Below are 20,513 nucleotides of genomic sequence, written 5' to 3'. Positions count from 1 at the left end.
CATTTGTCTGTGGTTGAAGTCAATGTGTTAGTATGATTTCTTTGTAAGTCTTATCTTATGCAAGGTGAAGTCAGGTCTGAGACCTACTATATTTCCACATCAATGGGCCAGTGTCTGTGGTTGAAGTCAGTGTGTATTGGATGATGTCCTTAAAATGGCTGGGCTGGGCTGGGCTGGGCTGGGGGGGGGGGGGGTCGTTGTGGTACCGCCTTTCAAGATAGTATAAGAATGTTGTAAGTGTCTATAATCTGGGCACTTGTGATGAGAAGCAGCCATTTGTCTGTCATTTATAAGTGACCGGAATATTCTGTAAAATAATTCCTTCGAAGGACCTGTTCACCGATCTCCAGTCTGTATTCAGAAAATCAACATTTTCTCTACCCGAAAGAGAACGAACACGCGGAAGACAAAGATGTTCTTCTAACACTAGCTATTACATAGAGCAATAAATTAAACTCATAACATTTGATGGTTAAATCGCATCCCTGATAATATACGTTCAGTTAACGGTACCTCAAAATGCTTGTTCATCTTAATGGCAAAATTTTAAACTGCACATTCACACATAAGTCCAATTTAAACATGCATTTAAACTTTACATATCGGGAACAAAACACTGAAAAGGGGAATAACGAGACCACGCAGTTTTATGTCTTTCTTACTGCAGCAAAAATGGCGACATCTGTTGATGACGGTGCTTGCTCTGAAGCCGACAATTTCCAGCAGCCAATCATATCATAGCGGGGGCGTGTCCTGCCTGACTTCCGACGCAGATCTACTTTCGTTTCTTCACGTAACCAGACGCCCTCTGCTAAATCATTCTTTTCGATTCCGGACGCACATCACTATGATGGACTGTGATGGAAAACGATCCTTATGTTTTCCGCGTGTTCGTAGATCAGAAATTAGACTGGAGATCGGTGAATCAGGTTTCCTTCGAAGGATTTATTTTGCAGAATATTCTGGACACAGCGGGTTTATAAAAGCACAAACTGCTCCTTGCTTGCGTGTCCTTTCAGCGGACTCCCAGTATTCTTATACTATCTTGAAAAAGTATTACAACGCCTCCTTCACCCCTGCACAGGAAACAGCCCCCACTTCTTTAAGCCCCCCCCCCCTTTTCTCCCAGTCCTGAGTTCGTTCAATACATATGACGACAGAAGGAAGCAGATAAGACTTTTACATTTTTACAGCATATCATTAAAACACATTAAGTTTAAACCCAGATACTGGCCCATTGATGTGGAACCAGACAAGGTCCTTTAAACATGAGCATAAATTGTGACAGCACAGACACATCCACAGATCAAAAACAGCTTTACACAGGAAACCTTTTTAATACATTCTCTTCCTCAGATAAGAAGAAGAAAGAATCTTCAAACGTTCCGTTACATTTAGCACACTCGTCAAGCTTTACTGAGTAAGTTAATAGTTATGACTACATCGAAACAGTTATAATTAAATTGAAACAACAAAATGTCAGCATTCCCTCAGTCGGGCACAACAAACAGATAAACATTTCATTAAAAAAATTCCAGCGGGATCTTCGTCCTCTTCGTCGGATGTTGCAACAGTGGGCTCCTTTTGGGGAGCGATAGACTCAATCATCATATAAGAAGACTTATTTTGTATGTCCTGTTTTTCTATAGCAGTGGTAATAATTATTTGGCAAAGGGAACGAATACATGAAATACAGCAACACCCGCATGTTGTTACCAAAGCAGCAAATACAGTGATAGATATTAAAATAGAGGAAACTAAAGTTTTATAGCGCCCAAACACATCCATCCATCCAATTCAGTTTACGGTACCTCAAAATGCTTGTTCATCTTGATGGCAATTTTTTAATCTGCACATTCACCACAATAAATCTAATTTAAACTTTACATATCGGGAACAACACACTGAAAAAGGGAGAAATGAGACCTCGCAGTTTTATGTCTTTCTAACTGCAGCAAAAATGGCGACATCTGTCGATGACTTGATGACAGTGCTTGCTCCCAAGCCGACAATCTCCAGCAGCCAATCATATCGCAGCGGGGGCGTGTCCTGCCTGACTTCGGACGCACATCGACTTTTGTTTCTTCACGTAACCAGACGCCCTCCGCTAAATCCTTATTTTCGATTCCGTGCTGAACCGACTACAACCTCCAAACAGGACGTTAATCACTACTTTGAAGGTCTACGACACCATTGATCAAATCTCAGCGTGTGAATGAACTCGTTTCGGTGCGCGTTGATGCTTCTCGCCCTACTTAGCTTAGCTTAGCTTAGCTCGCTAGCCGCTAGCAAAGAGAAGCACGTAACACGTGGTCAAGAAGAGATCAAGTGTGACTTTGTTGGCATTATTGTGCTAAAATGTTTGCAAAAACGGCACCAAAGTACGAGGAGGAATTCTTTGGAGGAGAAGAAGAGAACGAGCAACATCTTCAACAGCTGGACGATGTTTACGAGGAGCCTCGACTTGTGCTACACACAGCAGGTTTGTACACTTCTTACTCTCCCTTGCTTAGCACTAGGACTACTATATAGCGTTAAAAATGTCAAAATGCAGTCCTCATTACTGTACACAGTAAAATAATTCCAGCCATTATGTTATTGTAACTTAAGTGCCTACTACGTTTTCACACATCAATACGTTTTCAATTGATAACATATGATCAAAGGTGAATAACTCGTTGAAGTGAGTTTTACAACAACAACAAAATACAATTTGAATACGTTAACTTGACTCTATGTGCTAAGCTTAAAAGTAGAAGCCGCATCTTGTAGCCCCAAAGCCATGTTAATGCACCACACATATCGTGCCTGAAAGTTACATTTGTTATATATAGAATATGATATATCCTTCAAGCAATCAATCAATCAAAACTTTATTCATAACACACACACAATAGAATATATGAATGCATAAACGGCTGGCTTCAAATCAGGAGAGGAGACATCACTCGGGGAGCCATCTGCACCGAGAGCAGCATACCACTCACAACCACTAGGGCGGAGGTATGGATGGAATGCCCAACCCTCCCCCGGGCCACATGGGACAGCACCCAAACAGCTGCAGCTAACCAATGCTACCGGGGCAGAGCAACCGTGCCAGCAAGCTGAATTCTCGCGGTATTTGTGAGTTCACAAACTCCGGAGGATGCATCTTGTACTGCGCCCGCTGATACGTTTGCAGGCTTGCAGCCAACATTTTTTTAGGTCGGATCAATCAGGTGTTGTTTAGAGCAGGATGAAACCAATAAGCGCGGATGGCGGGGGGGAACAAACCTAACCGATGAATGGACGCTGCAATTAATTCTGTTCTCGCAGAATTACTCGCCGTTTTCTTGTTGAATTTGAACAGCGAGAGACGCTTCGTGCATTTTTATCTGGTAAAGATGTTTGTGCTTCTCCCGCCCCCTCCCTAAGATGAGAAGACATTTTCATCCGTTGCCTTGATTGGTTCAAACAAGCGTGCAAAGATGCATCATCGTCCAATCGACTCGAAGTATTGTACAGCAAGTCACTCCTTTCCCAGATGGATCTGTCGAGTGAAGTTCCAGATTGATATATATTTATATATATATATACACAGTTATATATATAGTTAGATAAGATCGAAGCAAAAGTAACTACATTAAAATATAAAGAAAGGTACATTAATATTAACTAAAATCTACATTTAAAAAACTTGTCTTGAGCCTGCTCTTAAAATCTTGAACGTTCTTTGGGGCCCTGAGTTCCTCCGGCAGACTGTTCCAAAGGCGAGCGAAGGCTGTAGCACTGAAAGGACGCCGTGAGTGTACTCGTTTTTCAACATTTTGCCACGTTACGACCACAAAAACAAATGTATTTATTGAAATTGTATCTGAACGATGAACACAAAGTAGCACACAATCATGAAGTGGAACAAAATGTAGATTTTATTAACAAACTTGTTGTACAATCCCCCCCTGAAAATTAGGGCAATTACAGCTTCAAGTCTTTTGGGGTTTGTCCCGTCGGGAGGCTGAAATGTTTGCCGATTCCTCCTTGCAAAACAGCTCCAGCTCAGCCAGGTTAGATGGAGAGCGTTTGTGAAACACAATCTTAAGAATAATTGTTGATTTTTTTGGTTGCTCAATGAATATTTGCTGATTTTTTTTTTCTATCTCCTCTCCGCCGCCCTGCAACTACGTTTAAGGTTCTTTACTTCCTCATTTCTCCTTGGATCCATGGACCTTGGGTCTATGTTTTTTGTTGTCATTGGGGCAACTGTATCAAGTGCCAGTTGTAGTTTTTTAAATGGTCAAGAATAAAATCACAGAGGGGGCAGGTAAGACATGTGGAGGATATTTGTTTAAAACCTCGATTTATTTGGAGATATATTATATTATATTATATTATATTATATTATATTATATTATATTATATTATATTGACTCTCTGGGCAAATTGACTCTCTGGGCTTTGAGAGATGAGATTGGCACGCCTTAAAAGTCAATTCAGCTCTGACGGTGCCCCCCCCAGTGGTCCGGTTCGGTTTGGGTTTCTGATGCATCGTACCGTGTGCGATAGACCCAAGTCAAGGGGCTGCTGTCGAAACAATAATACACATCAACTCACGCTTGTCTTCTTGTGTCTTGCAGACGTCCGTGAGGAATATCTTCGTCCTGACGAACAGGAAGTGAAGTCTCCTCATGTTAAAAAGGAGGAGGAGCATCCTTACATCAAAGAGGAGAAAAAAAAACTTTTTGTTAAAGAGGAGGAGGTTGAGGATGATGTCACCAAGTCACCACTGATCTTCGCCCCTTTAAAGAGTGAAGATGACGTCAAGGGCGAGTGTGAGGAGGACAGAGGGGCGGAGCTTCCAAGCAGCAACTCAACTCCTCAACACATGACGACAGAAGGTGATGCAAACCACTGGCGACCACCGCAAGCACAAAGTAATGACATAAGGTCTAAAGATAGGCCGATGTGTTTTTTTCACCCGCTCCTCCGATGAATATGCATTGGACTCGGGGTACTCTCTATCGTCCGATTGTGCTCCGCGTTTTCCAGCGTTAGCATCGCTAGCCGGTGAGGCTTTATGACGTGACCATCGTCGCGCGTCAACGCTTCCAACTTCGGCGTTTTGTTTTCGTGCTACTACTAGCATTCTCTGCTAGCGACATGTCATGATTACGTGAAGAAGTGCAGACTTATAACCAGGGTTGGAAGGGTTGCTTTTAAGGGTCTCATATTATTCTTTCAACATTCTAAAATACTTCTTAAATGTGTAAAAGACATGTCTGTGACATGCATTCATCAAAATTGACTTTGGATCTAATATTTTTGCTGTCCCTCAATCAGCCACTCTGTTCAAAACAGCCTGTTTTAGGGTTGTGTCACTTTTATGTAAATAGCTGCACCAGGCCATGTCTAGGCCACACCCTTCTCTCTCGAAGGGGCAGTGGTTTCTGTCATGGTAGCCATGTGCTAATGTTGTGAATGGAAGCGACTGGCCATGGCAGCAGAAGAAAAGAAAAATACAGACATGTCTCTTACACATTTGAGAACTATTTCAATATGTGGAAAAGTGCCATAACGTTTTACCATAAGGAAAAGTCGCATAACGTTACTACAGAGACTATGTTGTAGCGTTAGTTTGTGATTGTTTAGGCAACGGTTATTTTTGCCCTAACCGGCAAATCTCCCACAAACGTTATTTTGGCGTGCAATGTCTCACTCAGATTTGCCGTGAATGTTTGGCGACATTTACAAGCGGTTATGAATAAAACAAATGTGCACATTTAGGCCGTTTCGTCGAGACCACTTAGCGGCCGGTTAGAAACAATAATACACAACATCAAGGCGCGCTTGAGATTTGACTTTACTAGACCAAATGTATGTTTGCCTTCTTGTGTCCCGCAGACGTTGGTGAGAAATGTCTTCGTCCTGAGGAACAGGTGGTGAAGTCTCCTCATGTGAAACAGGAGGAAGAAGAGCATCCTTACATCAAAGAGGAAGAAAAGCCCCTTTTCGTCAAAGAGGAGGAGTTTGAGGATGATGTCACCAAGACACCACTGACCTTTGCCCCTTTTAAGAGTAAAGATGAAGTCATGGGTGAGAGTGAGGAGGACAGAGGGGCGGAGCCTCCAAGCAGCTCAACTCCTCAACACATGGAGACAGAAGGTGATGCAGACCAATGGGGATCATCACTAGCACAAAGTGATGACATAAGGTCACAGTCTACTGACACTGACAATGATGAATACGCTAAAGGTGATCATGCTGACAACAACCGCTGCAAATGTTCTCAGTGTGCGAAAACATTCAGTTCAAAATGGAATTTGAAAGTTCACCTGAGAAAACACACTGGAGAAATACCTTTTTCTTGCTCAGACTGCGGCAAAAGCTTCTCTCAGAAGGGAAATTTAACAAAACACACAAGAACCCACACTGGAGAAAAAGCTTTTGCCTGCCCAGACTGTGGCAAAAGCTTCTCTCACAAGGGAAATTTAAAAATACACAAAAGAACACACACTGGAGAAAAACCTTTTTCCTGTTTAGACTGTGGCAAAAGCTTTTCTCATAAGTCACATTTAACAAGCCACACGAGAAAACACACCGGAGAAAAACCTTTTTCCTGCTCAGACTGCGGCAAACACTTCTCACTAAAGTCAGATTTAACAAAACACACAAGAAGACACACTGGAGAAAAACCATTTACCTGCTCAGACTGTGGCAAAAGCTTCTCTGACAAGAGTACTTTAACAATACACAAAAGAACACACACTGGAGAAAAACCTTTTTCCTGCCCAGACTGCATCAAAAGCTTCTCTCAGAAGTCCAGTTTAACAAAACATACAAGTACACACACTGGAGAGAAACCTTTTTCCTGCTCAGACTGTGGCAAAAGCTTCTCTGACAAGGGAACTTTAACAAAACACACAAGAACCCACACTGGAGAAAAACCTTTTTCCTGCCCAGACTGTGGCCAAAGCTTCTCTGACAAGGGAAAATTAAAAATACACTCAAGAACACATGCTGGGAAGAAACCATTTAGTTGCAATGTTTGTGCTAAAAGATTCTCTAGTAAAAAGCTTGTTGAGACACACAAGTGTGCTGGTGAGAAAAGCAGCGATCTTTAAAGCTTAAAAAAATGAAGGGAGTGAGTTTGGTGTGCTGTAAAAGTGTAAATGATTTTGAATAAAATAGAGAGGGAGGAAATAAGTGATCCTGCTTATTTAAAAAAATGTTCAGACTTAGAAATTAATAAGTCTTTGATTTTTATGGCAACTTTATTTTAACAGTGATAGACAGAATATCAGAAAAAAATTGAAAGAAGGACATGGGGGGGAAAAAAATTGCATTTTGTTGAGGGAGATCATTAACCAGCTCCTCTCGTGTCGTCCTTCGCTGATCTCGACCTTTTTCATATTGATTGAGACCCCACGAGCTGATATCTTGCATGGAGCCCCCCAGAACCCAAAATGTTGCAGCAACAAAACTTAAAGGGGAAGTCAACCCAAAATGTTCTTAACAATATGTTGTATGTGCCTCCACTCGTCTAAAGACGGCATTCAGGTTAATATTGCGTTTATCTTGAACATTGCTCCAGTTCCAAGTGTCAGCGGCTACGACAATGACCTCAAATCATGTCGGATATCTTTTGCAGTGAAAAAGTATTTGCCCTCCTCTCAAATTCTCACTTTTATTGCAGTTTTCCCACTTGAATGATTAAAATCATCAAACAAATGTCAAAATCAAAGATAATCCAAATAAACATACAATGCAGTTTTTTTAAAGTGGAGATTTTATTTTTTAAGGACAAAACACTATTCAAAGCTGCCTGGCCCTGTCAAAAGTATTCACGTTCATTACGTTCATAGATATGAGGGTTTCAGAAGACTTAAGAAGAATCAACTCCAGCTTTACTTAAAAGTGTAAACGTAATGCTTTCAAAGCTACTCAAACTATAAACTATGAATATGAAATGTTTTTAAAGTTTTCTTTTAATGTGTTTAAACGCCAATGTATGCTTTAGTAATATTGTAAGCTACTTTTGTTTTCTCTGCTTTGCTTCCGAATGTCGTTAACGGTTGTGTTTGTTGACGTTTGTAGGTGTTGAGTTGCCTTGTGTATGAAATAGAAATAAAATATAGAAGAAAAAGCCACCTTGCCATTTTCCCAAATTAGCGTGGAAAATACCTTCAGGGACACACAAAGCCAGATGTGCAGTATGGCCACGTTCGGAGTGTTTTAAGTCTCTGCTTAAGACCCACTTTTATTCCTTGGCTTTTAGTTCAGCATGAATTGTGTGGTCCGCGTGGTTTTTTATTTAATTTTAATATTATTTCATTTTTATTATTATTTTTGGGGGGGTTTAAATATATTTTTATTGTATTTATTCCTTTATTTTACTTATTGTATTTTAGTAACTTATTGACTTTTTTAAAATTATTGTTGGTTTTTACTAGATTTCATGTGTATTTGGATCTCAATGTGCAGCACTTTGGAAACACTTGTTTATAAAATGTGCTTTTGGCATAAAGTGGATTGGATTTGTTTAAAAATGACCACATTAAGTAAACAAACAGTACAATGCAAATGCAATACATTTGTACTTCTGAGCATTAGGGGAGCGTAAGATATGATAAGTGTGCTCGACTCGAAGTGCAATGGCGTGTCATCACTAACCTTTATTAGAAGGTAAGTGTTGCATTCAAACCTTGCAGCAGGAATTTGTGAAAGCCACAGATGACAAAACTGGCCAAAAGTACAAATATTGCGTATATCAGTAATATATCAGATACTGCATCAAATGTTTGCTACTAGCTAATGCCAGTACTAGAGCAATAAATTAAACTCATAACATTTGATGGTTAAATCGCATCCCTGATAATAAATGTTCAGTTTATGGTACCTCAAAATGCTTGTTCATCTTGATGGCAAATTTTTAATCTGCACATTCACCACAATAAATCCAATTTAAACTTTACATATCGGGAACAACAGACTGAAAAAGGGAGAAATGAGACCTCGCAGTTTTATGTCTTTGTAACTGCAGCAAAAATGGCGACATCTGTTGCTGACTTGATGACAGTGCTTGCTCCCAAGCCGACAATCTCCAGCAGCCAATCATATCGCAGCGGGGGCGTGGCCTGCCTGACTTCCGACGCAGGTCTACTTTCGTTTCTTCACGTAACCAGACGCCCTCCGCTAAATCATTCTTTTCGATTCCGTGCTGAACCGACTACAACCTCCAAACAGGACGTTAATCCCTACTTTGATGGACTACGACACCATTGATCAAATCTCATCGTGTGAATGAACTCGTTTCGGTGCGCGTTGATGCTTCTCGCCCTACTTAGCTTAGCTTAGCTCATCTTAGCTCGCTAGCTGCTAGCAAAGAGAAGCACATAACACGTCGTCTAGAAGAGATCAAGTGTGACTTTGTTGGCATTATTGTGCTAAAATGTTTGCAAAAACGGCACCAAAGTACGAGGAGGAATTCTTTGGAGGAGAAGAAGAGAACGAGCAACATCTTCAACAGCTGGACGATGTTTACGAGGAGCCTCGACTTGTGCTACACACAGCAGGTTTGTACACTTCTTACTCTCCCTTGCTTAGCACTAGGACTACTATATAGCGTTAAAAATATCAAAATGCAGTCCTCATTACTGTACACAGTAAAATAATTCCAGCCATTATGTTATTGTAACTTAAGTGCATACTACGTTTTCACACATCAATACGTTTTCAATTGATAACATATGATCAAATGTGAATAACTCTTTGAAGTGAGTTTTACAACAACAACAAAATACAATTTGAATACGTTAACTTGACTCTATGTGCTAAGCTTAAAAGCAGAAGCCGCATCTTGTAGCCACAAAGCCATGTTAATGCACCACACATATCGTGCCTGAAAGTTACATTTGTTATATATAGAATATGATATATCCTTCAAGCAATCAATCAATCAAAACTTTATTCATAACACACACACACACAATAGAATATATGAATGCATAAATGGCTGGCTTCAGATCAGGAGAGGAGACATCACAATATGCTTTGCTAGAATAACTGTGCCTTTTATTACCCGCAAACAGCAATAAACACTTTTATACTGTGCTAGAATAATTGTAAGTTTTATTCCCCGCAGACAGTCATCAATGCCTGTGCTTTGCTCGAATGATTGTACCTTTTATTCCCCGCAAACAGCAATCAATACACTAGAACGTTAAGCAGCATAATATGATCATCATCAGCGCTTACCTTGACACTAGACCGGGGAGCCTACGGTCCGGGTGAAGCGAGCTGCAACAACGGCTGGGCAATCGTACGTGTTCCACAGCGGACTCCGTCCGGACCGTGTGCCGCTCCGTCTTTTATTCGTTAGCAAAAAGTTGTGAGCGTGAGAAACCGGGCTGTCCAAGCCCTCTCCCAGAAACTCTTGAAAACATGTTTGCGAAGCAGGGAAGGCTGTAGTATAAACAAGGTATTCACTCCCAGGCTGATTCCGCCCTTTATTTACAAATTGTTGGGCACCTGGATTCGTACAACAGTTCAGGACAACAACATATCCTTATATAAGAGGTTACATGAGGACATATCAAACCATTGTTATTTTCCCTTCATTCCACCCACCCCCTGGACTCATGAAACCTCAAAATATTTTCAGATAACGCATTGGTCCTAGCACATTTGTCCAAATCAAAAATGGGTTCATTATAGACCCATACCCCTGTTATAGTTTTGTCGTTTAATGACCCTCCCATAATTGACCAGTATGGAAAGTGTTTGTTTCCCATAGATATTATCCATCCATGTTATTACAAAATATCGTCCCCTTATTCCAAAAGTGTTCTAGTTAATTTGTCATCCATGGCGCGTTTGACCTGTTTTACATAGAAGCAAGTACATACATTGAGTAAAGATATCGCACATAATACCACAATAAATACAATCAATGGAGGAGTCGTTACCTTTCGTACAAAGGGTGATAATCCTGTGAATATATCATACCTGTGCGACGCCGATGATTGTTCCACCGTCTTTGCCACTGCAAGTACCTGTTCCCTGGCTACCACTGTCATTAATTTAGTAATGTTATGACGGTGGTCTTTCACCATCTGTTTTAGCACCTTAGTCGCTCAGTGCGCAACTGTACTTCTCCAAGGAGATACTGTTAAGTTATTAACATTGTTTTTCAGTTTCAATTTATATTTTAGCCTTTTTGGATTTAGTTAACTCAGTATGGCTCAATGAATAGCATTCTTATGTGTCTCACACTCCTGAGAAAATAAGGGAGTGTGTGTCTGGTGCCTGTCTCTTCCGAAAGAGACAGGCTGATGTATGATTGTTTTTCTCTAATCTGATTTATAGCTATGGGAACTTGCTGAACTTGCTGATGGAAGGAGAAGGGGGATTCTCTTGTTTATACTGAGTTGTGGCCGGGTGTGTTGTGGGCTGATGGGAGGAGACTTCTAGTCTCCCACTTTTCTGAATAAGTATTGATGCCCCACGGGGGACGAGACAGACAACCTGATAGAACACGGCTTCAGTGTCATCAGCTTTTTGTCCTCAGAAGCTTCTGATAATTATTTACCTTTGCAAAGGGACTTCTTCACCAGAATCTCACCATTCAGTTAATTGAACACGCAAAGAGTACAATACTTAATATTGTCTACTCTAACAATACCCAAACGGTTGTCATTCAACACCTCCAACTGGATCAAGGTGAGAGCTGTGGCATCAGGGAAATTGGTTAACCGATAAGTTTGATTGTTCCATGTCCACAGGTAGACATCCTAGAGGCAGCCAGAGAATGATACTTTCGGAATTATTTAAATCGATTTTTTTGTACTTTGGCATGTATGTATTGCAATGAACACGCAGTCCAATTCATCCAATCAGTCATATTTTGCAATACCTCATCAGTGGAGTTGTTTACACTTTCTCGAAACTGCACTTGTTTTTCCCAAATTAATACATTCTGTGCTTGACCTTGCACCGTAGTTGGCATCCACCGTGCCACTTTTACTAATGCATCATGTGTGTATTGTCCAGTGTTGCTTGCTTGTAGTAATATGGTTGTCAATCAGGTTGGCGAATCCCAGCAACGTTCCCGTCCCCCCCAGAAGAGTGTGTTAGTAAACGCTCCTTAAGTTTTCCGCGTGTTCGTCCTATTATGTTGAATTTCTGAATACAGACTGGAGATCGGTGCACAGGTCCTTCGAAGGATTTATTTTACAGAAATTTCTGGACACAGACAAGTTACAGACAAAACGCTGCAGTTCCCCTTGCCAGTGTGCTCGATCCCTCCCACTTGCAGTCGTCTTATACTTTCAGCATAGCGGTCCCCCCAAACCCCTCCCCTCTGCCCTTTCTCCTTTCTCACCAGTGCTGCCCTTAAGCCCCACCCCTAGACCCTCTCCCAAGATAGACAGCACTCAATACACATTGACAGATGGCCGATTGATGTGGAAATATAGTAGGTCTCAGACAAACTGGCACCTTGGAGCAAATAAAACTTTACAAAGGAATCCTTTTTAACACATTTTGTTCCCCCAAACAGATGGCTAATTGCGTGTGAAAAGGAAGGAAGAATCTTCAAACATTCCATCACATTATTACACTCATCAAGCTTTGCTGAGGAAATTAAAGCAGTTATAACTAAAAATCAAACAGTTATAACTAAAATCAAACAGTTATAATTAAATCTGGGCAGAAGACTGTCGACATTCCCTCATTCGGACTCAAAAGAGTCCGACACAAGCAGATAAACATTTCAGAGAAAAAGGTATTAGCGGCGTCATGGTCGCAGACGGCTGGCGCAACATTAAGCAAGGGTTGTGGGGCAAGATTGGACATTATCATTAGCATAAGAAGCAAAAGCACGCAACAATGAAACATCCCTTTATCGGTGAGAGAAAGTTGTTTAGCAGTTATGTAGCATTAAAGAACAATGTGATTCATTTAAATATTTTTCAGTGGAATAAGCATATGTGTATCACATGTTGATAGTTAACTCTTTGACTGCCAGACATTTTCAGAAAAGGGATGCTGTCAGTGCCAGCCGATTTAAGCATTTTGACTGATCTTTCAAGGTCCACAGAAAATGTTCTGTTTGGACTATGGAAACACACATACTACCAAATGAAAGATTGAACTTTCAAGTTTGTTTCTACCTTATTCCTTTCTTTAGTAATCAACAATAGAAAATGGTTAGTTTCACTCAAATGCGCTTGTTTTGGACCAAAATACGGAGAAATCAAGTTTTTAGTGAAACGATATTATTTCATGCACGCTAGTGAATTTTACACTTCTTTTTGTCCATGAATGATGCCACAAACACCTAAATAGTGCTTTACTTCTATAAAACACTACCACCAAGAATGAAAAAGTGTTTTTTGATAGCAAAATATGTTTATTTACATTCAACAGTGTAACAATTTGACTAAACTATTTACAAATGTGTGCAACTGTGGTACTATTTACAATTATGTTGGATGTTTCAACGACAGTTTTTCGATTGCCTCTTCGCGTGCAGAAGCTACACTTTCTTGCAGGCCGTTTTTTCCGGGGAATAGCAAGTATATACTGCAGTGTGTGTTGCCATAAAGTCTAATATCAGGATCATGCTATGGTTACGTTACGGTGGTGTTACGTCTGGCTTCCTCGTGTCCTTCAGTTGCTATACTGGGTGGTAAGAGATGTTCTGATCCATCTTATCCACTCCATTCATGGTGGCATCGTAGTCCAGAACCAGTGTCTTCTCCGTGATCAGACTGTACCCGCTCCTCCGATGAATATGCATTGGACTCGGAGTACTCTTCATTGTCCGATCGAATGTCCGCTTGTGCAGCTCCGGCGTTAGCAGCGCTAGCCGGTGAGGCTTTATGACGTGAGAATAAAGGCCGCGTCCAACTGTGGCGTCAACCTCGGGATTCACCATCATCATCATCATCAATGTGCATTGGTCAATGCTTTTCGACTACTTTCCGTCGCCCGATCGAATGTCCGCTTGTGCAGAAGTACCCGGTCGGTTGTGCTGCGCGTTTTCCGGCGTTAGCAGCGCTAGCCGGTGAGGCTTACTACGTGATCATAACGGTCGCGTCAAGGCTTCCAACTTTGAGTCATCATCATCGTCGACATCAATGCGCTTTTTAGTATTGATCGATGCTTTCCGTCTTTGAAAAAAATGCTCAAGCGTGAGCTGCTTGCAACCGGTCGCCATTGTTGCTTCATCAGCCATTGTTGCATCATCAGCCATTGTCCCCTCAACACTCTAGCTCCGCCTCACGTCTTATACTGACGCCCACGGTGAGCGGCCCACCCAACCTTGTGCAAAGAAAGTCATCGCTGCCATCTAGGGGCCAAAACGAGTCATTAAACTAACTAGATCTGCTTGATACTTGATACACAGCTGCCCAAGGCTTTCCTCCACCCGTTTCCAAAAAAACCCAAAAAAACAAAAAAACATAGTGAACGTCTTTTAACATCCTCGGCGCCCCTCCGTAGGTTTTTACTAAACGTTTTATAACATTTATGGCGGTCAAAGAGTTAAGAGATGTCCTCCTTTCGAATGAGGTGCCAGGGAGTTTGTGGAGAATCAATACTTTGCTTAATATGATGTGTTGTGGTTATGTTCAAAGTTGTACTGAAGGGCTTCCAGAGATACCAGATTGGCATAAAAGTTAATATGAGCATGCAGCAGCAGATGGAGATTCGTTCCCACTTTGAAGCCATCTCGAGATGATGTTCTTTATTGAATGATGTCCGCAATAGGGGCAGCTGGACACTGGATCAGTAGACGTGGTTTTCCGGTCGGGTGGTGGGATCGCTGAGCCTGGGTTTTCCGGTCGTCATCGGGTGGTGGGATCGCTGAGCCTGGGGCGGATCTGGCGGGTTGTGTAGATGAGATGTGGAACCACGTGTCCCCTTTTCCGTGCAGGCGAACTGAAGGAGATGTCCTCTCCATTACCTTGTGGGGTCTAGTCCACCTGGGCTCAGATCATTTTCATTAAATCACTTTTAACCATACATATTCACAATCAATTATTATTATTATTATTATTATTATTTTATTTTTTTCTATAAAGAGCTCAGTATTGTTCATTCGGAAATGTCATCATCATTGCTTTTTATTTTTTTAATTTTTTTATTTTTTTTGTGTGTGTGGGTGAGAATGTGTATGTGCGTGCGTGCGTGTGTGCGTGCGTGCATGCGTGCGTGTATTTGTTAGCTCACCAAAAACCTATTAGAAAAAATCTCATACCGTTCACCTAAACCGAACACCGCCGTCAGGAGACCCGAGGGGACCAAAGAAAACCAAGAAAGGTGAAATCCAGCACCGACCAGACACCACCCACCAGAACTCCTCCCCAACCCAAGAAACATCCAGACCCCAACAAATCCAAAAAACATAAAATCAGGGAGGCCTCAAGAGACCGAAGGAGAGACCGAGAAAAGGAAGGAAGGACAGACGAAGCCGAGTGAGATCCACAGACACCAGCCTCCACCGATTCAATGACCTGAGGAGGAAACAGATTGTGTCTGAGTTTCGGTAGATGCTGGTGTGGTGGATCTGGCATGCATGAAAATCTCCACCAAAGAGGGGAGCCGTCAAACCCCCGCCGGAACAGAGCAAGCGCAACACCTCAGGGCCCCCCAGGCCGCGGCAGCGCCAAAGGACGACCCCCGGGCCCCGCCAGGGCCACCGGCCGGAGAGCAAACCCAGGAGCAGGAGCGCCCCCCACCCCAACACGGCCCGCGCCCCCGACCCAACGCAGCAGGACGGGGCACTGCAGGCCCGCCAGGCACCCCACCGGCCCCCAACCCCCGCACCCCCACGACCCCCCGCCCCCCATCCACCCACGCCACCCACCCCAACCCAGCCCCAGCCGCCCCCAGGTCCCCAATCCCCCAGACACCCCCAGCACCCCAGCACCCCCCACCCCGCAACCCCCACCACCACCCCCCCGACCCCACCCCGACCAACCGGCAGCCCCCGCCCCTCAGCCCCCGGGGACCACCCGCACCCAGGCACCGGCGCCGAAGAGGGGCCGGACAGCGGAGCGGAGAGGGCAGCCGCGCCCACCCCACCCCCCGCCGGAGGGACGGAACACCGGGGGCAGAAGGGGGAGATGGGGGCACCGGAGGGCGGCCGACACCCCCGAAACCCAGGCCCAGCGGGGGAAGGCCCCGGTCGTCACCCCAGCGTTCTTTGTGAAAGTTAACCCCTGTTACTGAGTCCGCCAGCTCGCCGACTGGCGAACTCTACCCCTAAACCGTGAATGTGACCCCACCCAGTGTATATACAAGTGTGTGTGTGTGTGGTGCATTAAATCACAATCAATTATTTTTGAAGGAGCATCTGGTTGTTTTTTTGTTAGCTTGGAGTTAGTAAATATTAGTTGTTTGAGTTCTGGAGGTTCCGGAACGTGCGTCCCTTCCAATGTAGCTGTTGGAGCCAGAAAAGGTCTGTTGGTGTGACATTCAAACAGAGTCCAGCCTTTGGCTGAGTTAAGTGACATTCGCATATTCATTAATGCAACAGGAAGAGCTTGTAACCAATTAAAATTTGATGAGGCCAATGCTTTAGCCAATTTTCTTTAATATTTATATTTTTCTTTAATATTTATATTAATTCGCTCAATCTGTCCTTGGGATTGGGGATAATACACTGAACCAAATGTGTTTTAATCCCAATGCCTTTTCTACCGCTTGTAGATGTTTGTTTTTGAAATGGGTTCCATTGTCTGATCAAATTTTTCTAGGAAACCCATGTGATGGTATGTGATTAATCAAATGTTTTACCATGATATTTACTGTTTTAGATTTGCATGAATATGCCTCTGGCCATCCTGAAAAGGAATCCACTATTAACAGCAAATATCTGTATCCTGACACTGGTTTTATCACGTCAGTGAAATCCATCAAAAAACATCTGACCCCAGAGCTGTCACGTCTGGCCGGACCGTGAGTGCCCTGGGGAGGTTCAGATGTATGCATACCATTATACCCTTTGCAAACACAACAATTTAACAATTTGTCTCATGAAAGGACCAAGTGTGTAATTGTTTCAATGTTTCTTCCACACCTAAATGGCATATTCCATGGGCTCCAGAAATTAGATTTTTCAATTGTTTCTGAGATGGAATATATTTACCTTCTGTCCGCCATATGCTTCATATTTTTGTCCCCCTCTGGACTTACTTTTTTCTGTCACAGCTTGATCACCTCCTGTGGATTATCACATTCAGACTCACTTACAGTTAGTTGGAGTGTAGGTTGGTACCCCGCAACCTTTTTTTGCTGTTCGATTGCTAATTCGTTTCCATTCTTTTAATTCAACATGAACTGTCATGTGTGCATATTTTTCCAGTGGAGTTGATGCATACAGACAAACTTGTCGACTTCCCCCTTCCCTCTTCTGATAAAGAGCAGCAGAATCACTGCTGACCTTTTCAGACACGTCAAGATAGAACATTTGACTGTAATCAGGAATCACAAAAGCTGTAGCAGTGGAAAGATGCTGTTTCAAGGAGATGAAGAGCAGAGACATCGTGGCTCCAAGATAAGAAGTGTCAGATGCAGCTGTCAGTAAGCACCAGGAACAACAGGGGGTAGTTCAAATGAAGACAGCAACTGTCGAAGACAGTCGTTAAAGAGACAAAGCCTTTGAGGCAGGCGATTGTAATGAAAAAGAGAGCCTTAGCCATGTCAATGCAAGTGAAATGAGTGTGGGCTGATGCAATTTGAGACAATGCAGAGTGAGGACTTCGGGTCAGAAAAAGTAGGAGTTAAGACAGCCGCATTAATCTCTTGCAGGTCATAAATCACAAGAAACTTTCCAATATCTTTCTTCTCAACGGGTGAAATAGGCGTGTTATAATCAGAGCCGAAATTTTCACACAACACTCCTGCTTTGAGCAAACCGTCAATTGTTTCCGAAATGCTAATCATCCCAGCCTCTTTTACAGAGTATTGGGGAAACACAATAGGTGAGACGTTACCGAGATCAACATCAGTGGGATCCATGGACCACAGCGATGTTAATTTTTTTATATATATATATATATATATATATATATATATATATATATATATATATATATATATAACCAGCAAAATTGCTGTTGGTTGTTTTACTTCCATGGTGCCAATCCAGAAGCTGGTGCTCCAAAACGAAAGTGGGTAAAAATGTATTAGACTAAATCCAATAAACATCAAGTGACGGCAAATAGAGCAATTGGGATTTAAATACATTTTGCCATTCATCATATTTTAAATTCCCATATGTTGTTTTCAATTTTCTGAAATGCCTCGCTATAGATCTCATCCCCTGATCTGTCATAGTACAGAGTGCAATGCATACAATCAGTTACCATATCATAAGATCTGAGGTTACGAACCCAAGGTGACCAGAGAACTCAGAAGTGCTTAGATTCGAGCCAATCACTGGAGTCAATATCCACTCTTTCTCAGTAGATGTTGGCAGTGGCGCATGCCACAGGGCATTGTTCAACAAGCGGGCACTGTGAGGTGACACTGGAGACAGATCAGCAGTAGGTGTTATCATCCGGAAATTCCAGGATAAGTCCATCAGGGCTGCATTTGATGAGAGGAGATCTCTGCCCAAAAGATTGACTGGACAGTTAGGTGCAAACGCAAAAGAATGCAAAACACAAAAGGATGCAAAATAATCTGTGAACAGTCACTGAGCATGTGGATTCAGGGAATATCCTTGTAGCTCTCTTTCCTCGAATGTAGCCACGTGCAGTTTGTTGGCCTCTGCCTCTCCACCCAAACGCTTGAAGTCGCTGTCTGCAATCGTGGGTCCAATGACCAGGCCGTTCACAATAGAAGCACATGTTGGGCCACCCAGGGGGCGCACCTTGACTAATGAATGTACCTGCTTGATACATCATGCACTCGGAATCAACAGAGGGAGATGAGATCACAGCAAAAGTGTTTTCTTCCTGCTTTTTCAAAAATTTCAATTGCACCATAGCAAATTGTGTGTCTGTACTTTTGTGTTTGTCTACCTTAGCACCGGGAAGATGCCTCCATGGCCTTTGCCACAGACTTGGGAATGCCCTTCAAAATGGCTGCTCGGAACACTTGCGAATGCAAAGTGATAGCCGTAGGGGTGTATCCCGTTTTCAGAGTGTAATCAGTGAGGGCCAGATCAACAAAAAGCCGCGACCTCCTCATCTGCTTTGGGAGTGTGCATCAGATCTGGAATGACACAATCAGGGAGGAAAAACAAAGGTTAAATAATTTTCTCGCCTAAGAGCCTAATTATCAGGGAGGAAAAATATATAATTGTGTAAAAAGAACACAGGTATCACCTGCTATTAACATTTGTCCCGTAACAGCTCTCTGCACTGCCTGCAGCAAATTATCAACCCTACACACTCACATCAGTGGGAGAAAAATGTCCATAAAGCATGTGCCTGCAAGATTTGGGCTTCGAGCCACAGGCCGATGAGAGGGCAAAAGCTGGACCTTTGGAAGATTCTTCGGGGTCTTTCAGAACCTCTGGTTCGGTCCATAACGAGAGTCAGGGTGGGCACCTGAAAGACTCCGGACATGACACTTTAATTCTGCCACTTGATTCTGAGATGCGTTCCCACTTTAAAGCCATCTCGAGATGATGTTCTTTATTGAATGATGTCCTCAATCGGGGCAGCTGATTCAACCTTTATTGAATGATGTCCTCAATAGGGGCAGCTGGACACTGGATCAGTAGACGTGGTTTTCCGGTCGGGTCGTCAGGTGGTGGGATCGCTGAGCCTGGGGCAGATCTGGAGGGTCGTGTAGATGAGATGTGGAACCACGTGTCCCCTTTTCCGTGCAGGCGAACTGAAGGAGATGTCCTCTCCATCACCTTGTGGGGTTCAGTCCACCTGGGCTCAGATCATTTTTGTTAAATAACTTTTAACCATACATAATCACAATCATTTATTTTTGAAGGAGCATCTGGTTGTTGTTTTTTGTTAGCTGGGAGTTAGTAAATATTAATTGTTTGAGTTCTGGAGGTTCCGGAACGTGCGTCCCTTCCAATGTAGCTGTTGGAGCCGGAAAAGGTCTGTTGGTGTGACATTCAAACAGAGTCCAGCCTTTGGCTGAGTTAAGTGACATTCGCATATTCATTAAGGTTCTTTACTTCCTCATTTCTCCTTAGATCCATGGACCTTGGGTCTGTTTTTTGTTGTCACTGGGGCAACTGTATCAAGTGCCAGTTGTAGTTTTTAAAATGGTCAAGAATAAAATCACGGGGGCAGGTAAGACAAGTGGAGGATATTTGTTTAAAACTTTGATTTATTTGTGTATATATATATATTATATTATATTGTATTATATTATATTATATTATATTACATATACAAAAAACATAGACCCAAGGGCTTGACATAGCAGAAGCAAATTGACTCTCTGGGCTTTGAGAGATGAGATTGGCACGCCTTAAAAGTCAATTCAGCTCTGACGGTGCCCCCCCCCAATGGTCCGGTTCGATTTGGGTTTCTGATGCATCGTACCGTGTGCGA

At 42.7% G+C, this 20,513-nt stretch overlaps 2 protein-coding genes across 2 annotated transcripts in view; both read left to right on the top strand.

The window, feature by feature from the left end:
- LOC147180349 (uncharacterized) overlaps nt 1-20,513 on the top strand; it is a 39,015-nt gene that overhangs the window by 3,630 nt on the left and 14,872 nt on the right. The window lies entirely within an intron of this gene.
- Nucleotides 4,270-7,110, top strand: LOC147180351 (uncharacterized). Its single transcript, XM_086076722.1, has 2 exons — nt 4,270-4,300; nt 5,878-7,110. The coding sequence occupies exons 1-2, from the start codon at nt 4,270-4,272 to the stop codon at nt 7,095-7,097; spliced, it is 1,251 nt and encodes a 416-aa protein (XP_085932848.1). The 3' UTR covers nt 7,098-7,110.

Source organism: Leptonotus elevatus, chromosome 1 (assembly GCF_054856555.1).
Source record: "Leptonotus elevatus isolate MCC_2025b chromosome 1, RoL_Lele_1.0, whole genome shotgun sequence".
In the NCBI taxonomy this organism is placed as follows: Eukaryota; Metazoa; Chordata; class Actinopteri; order Syngnathiformes; family Syngnathidae; genus Leptonotus; species Leptonotus elevatus.
The sequence above is the reverse complement of the archived record's forward strand: the minus strand, read 5'-3'. Positions and strand labels throughout refer to the sequence as shown.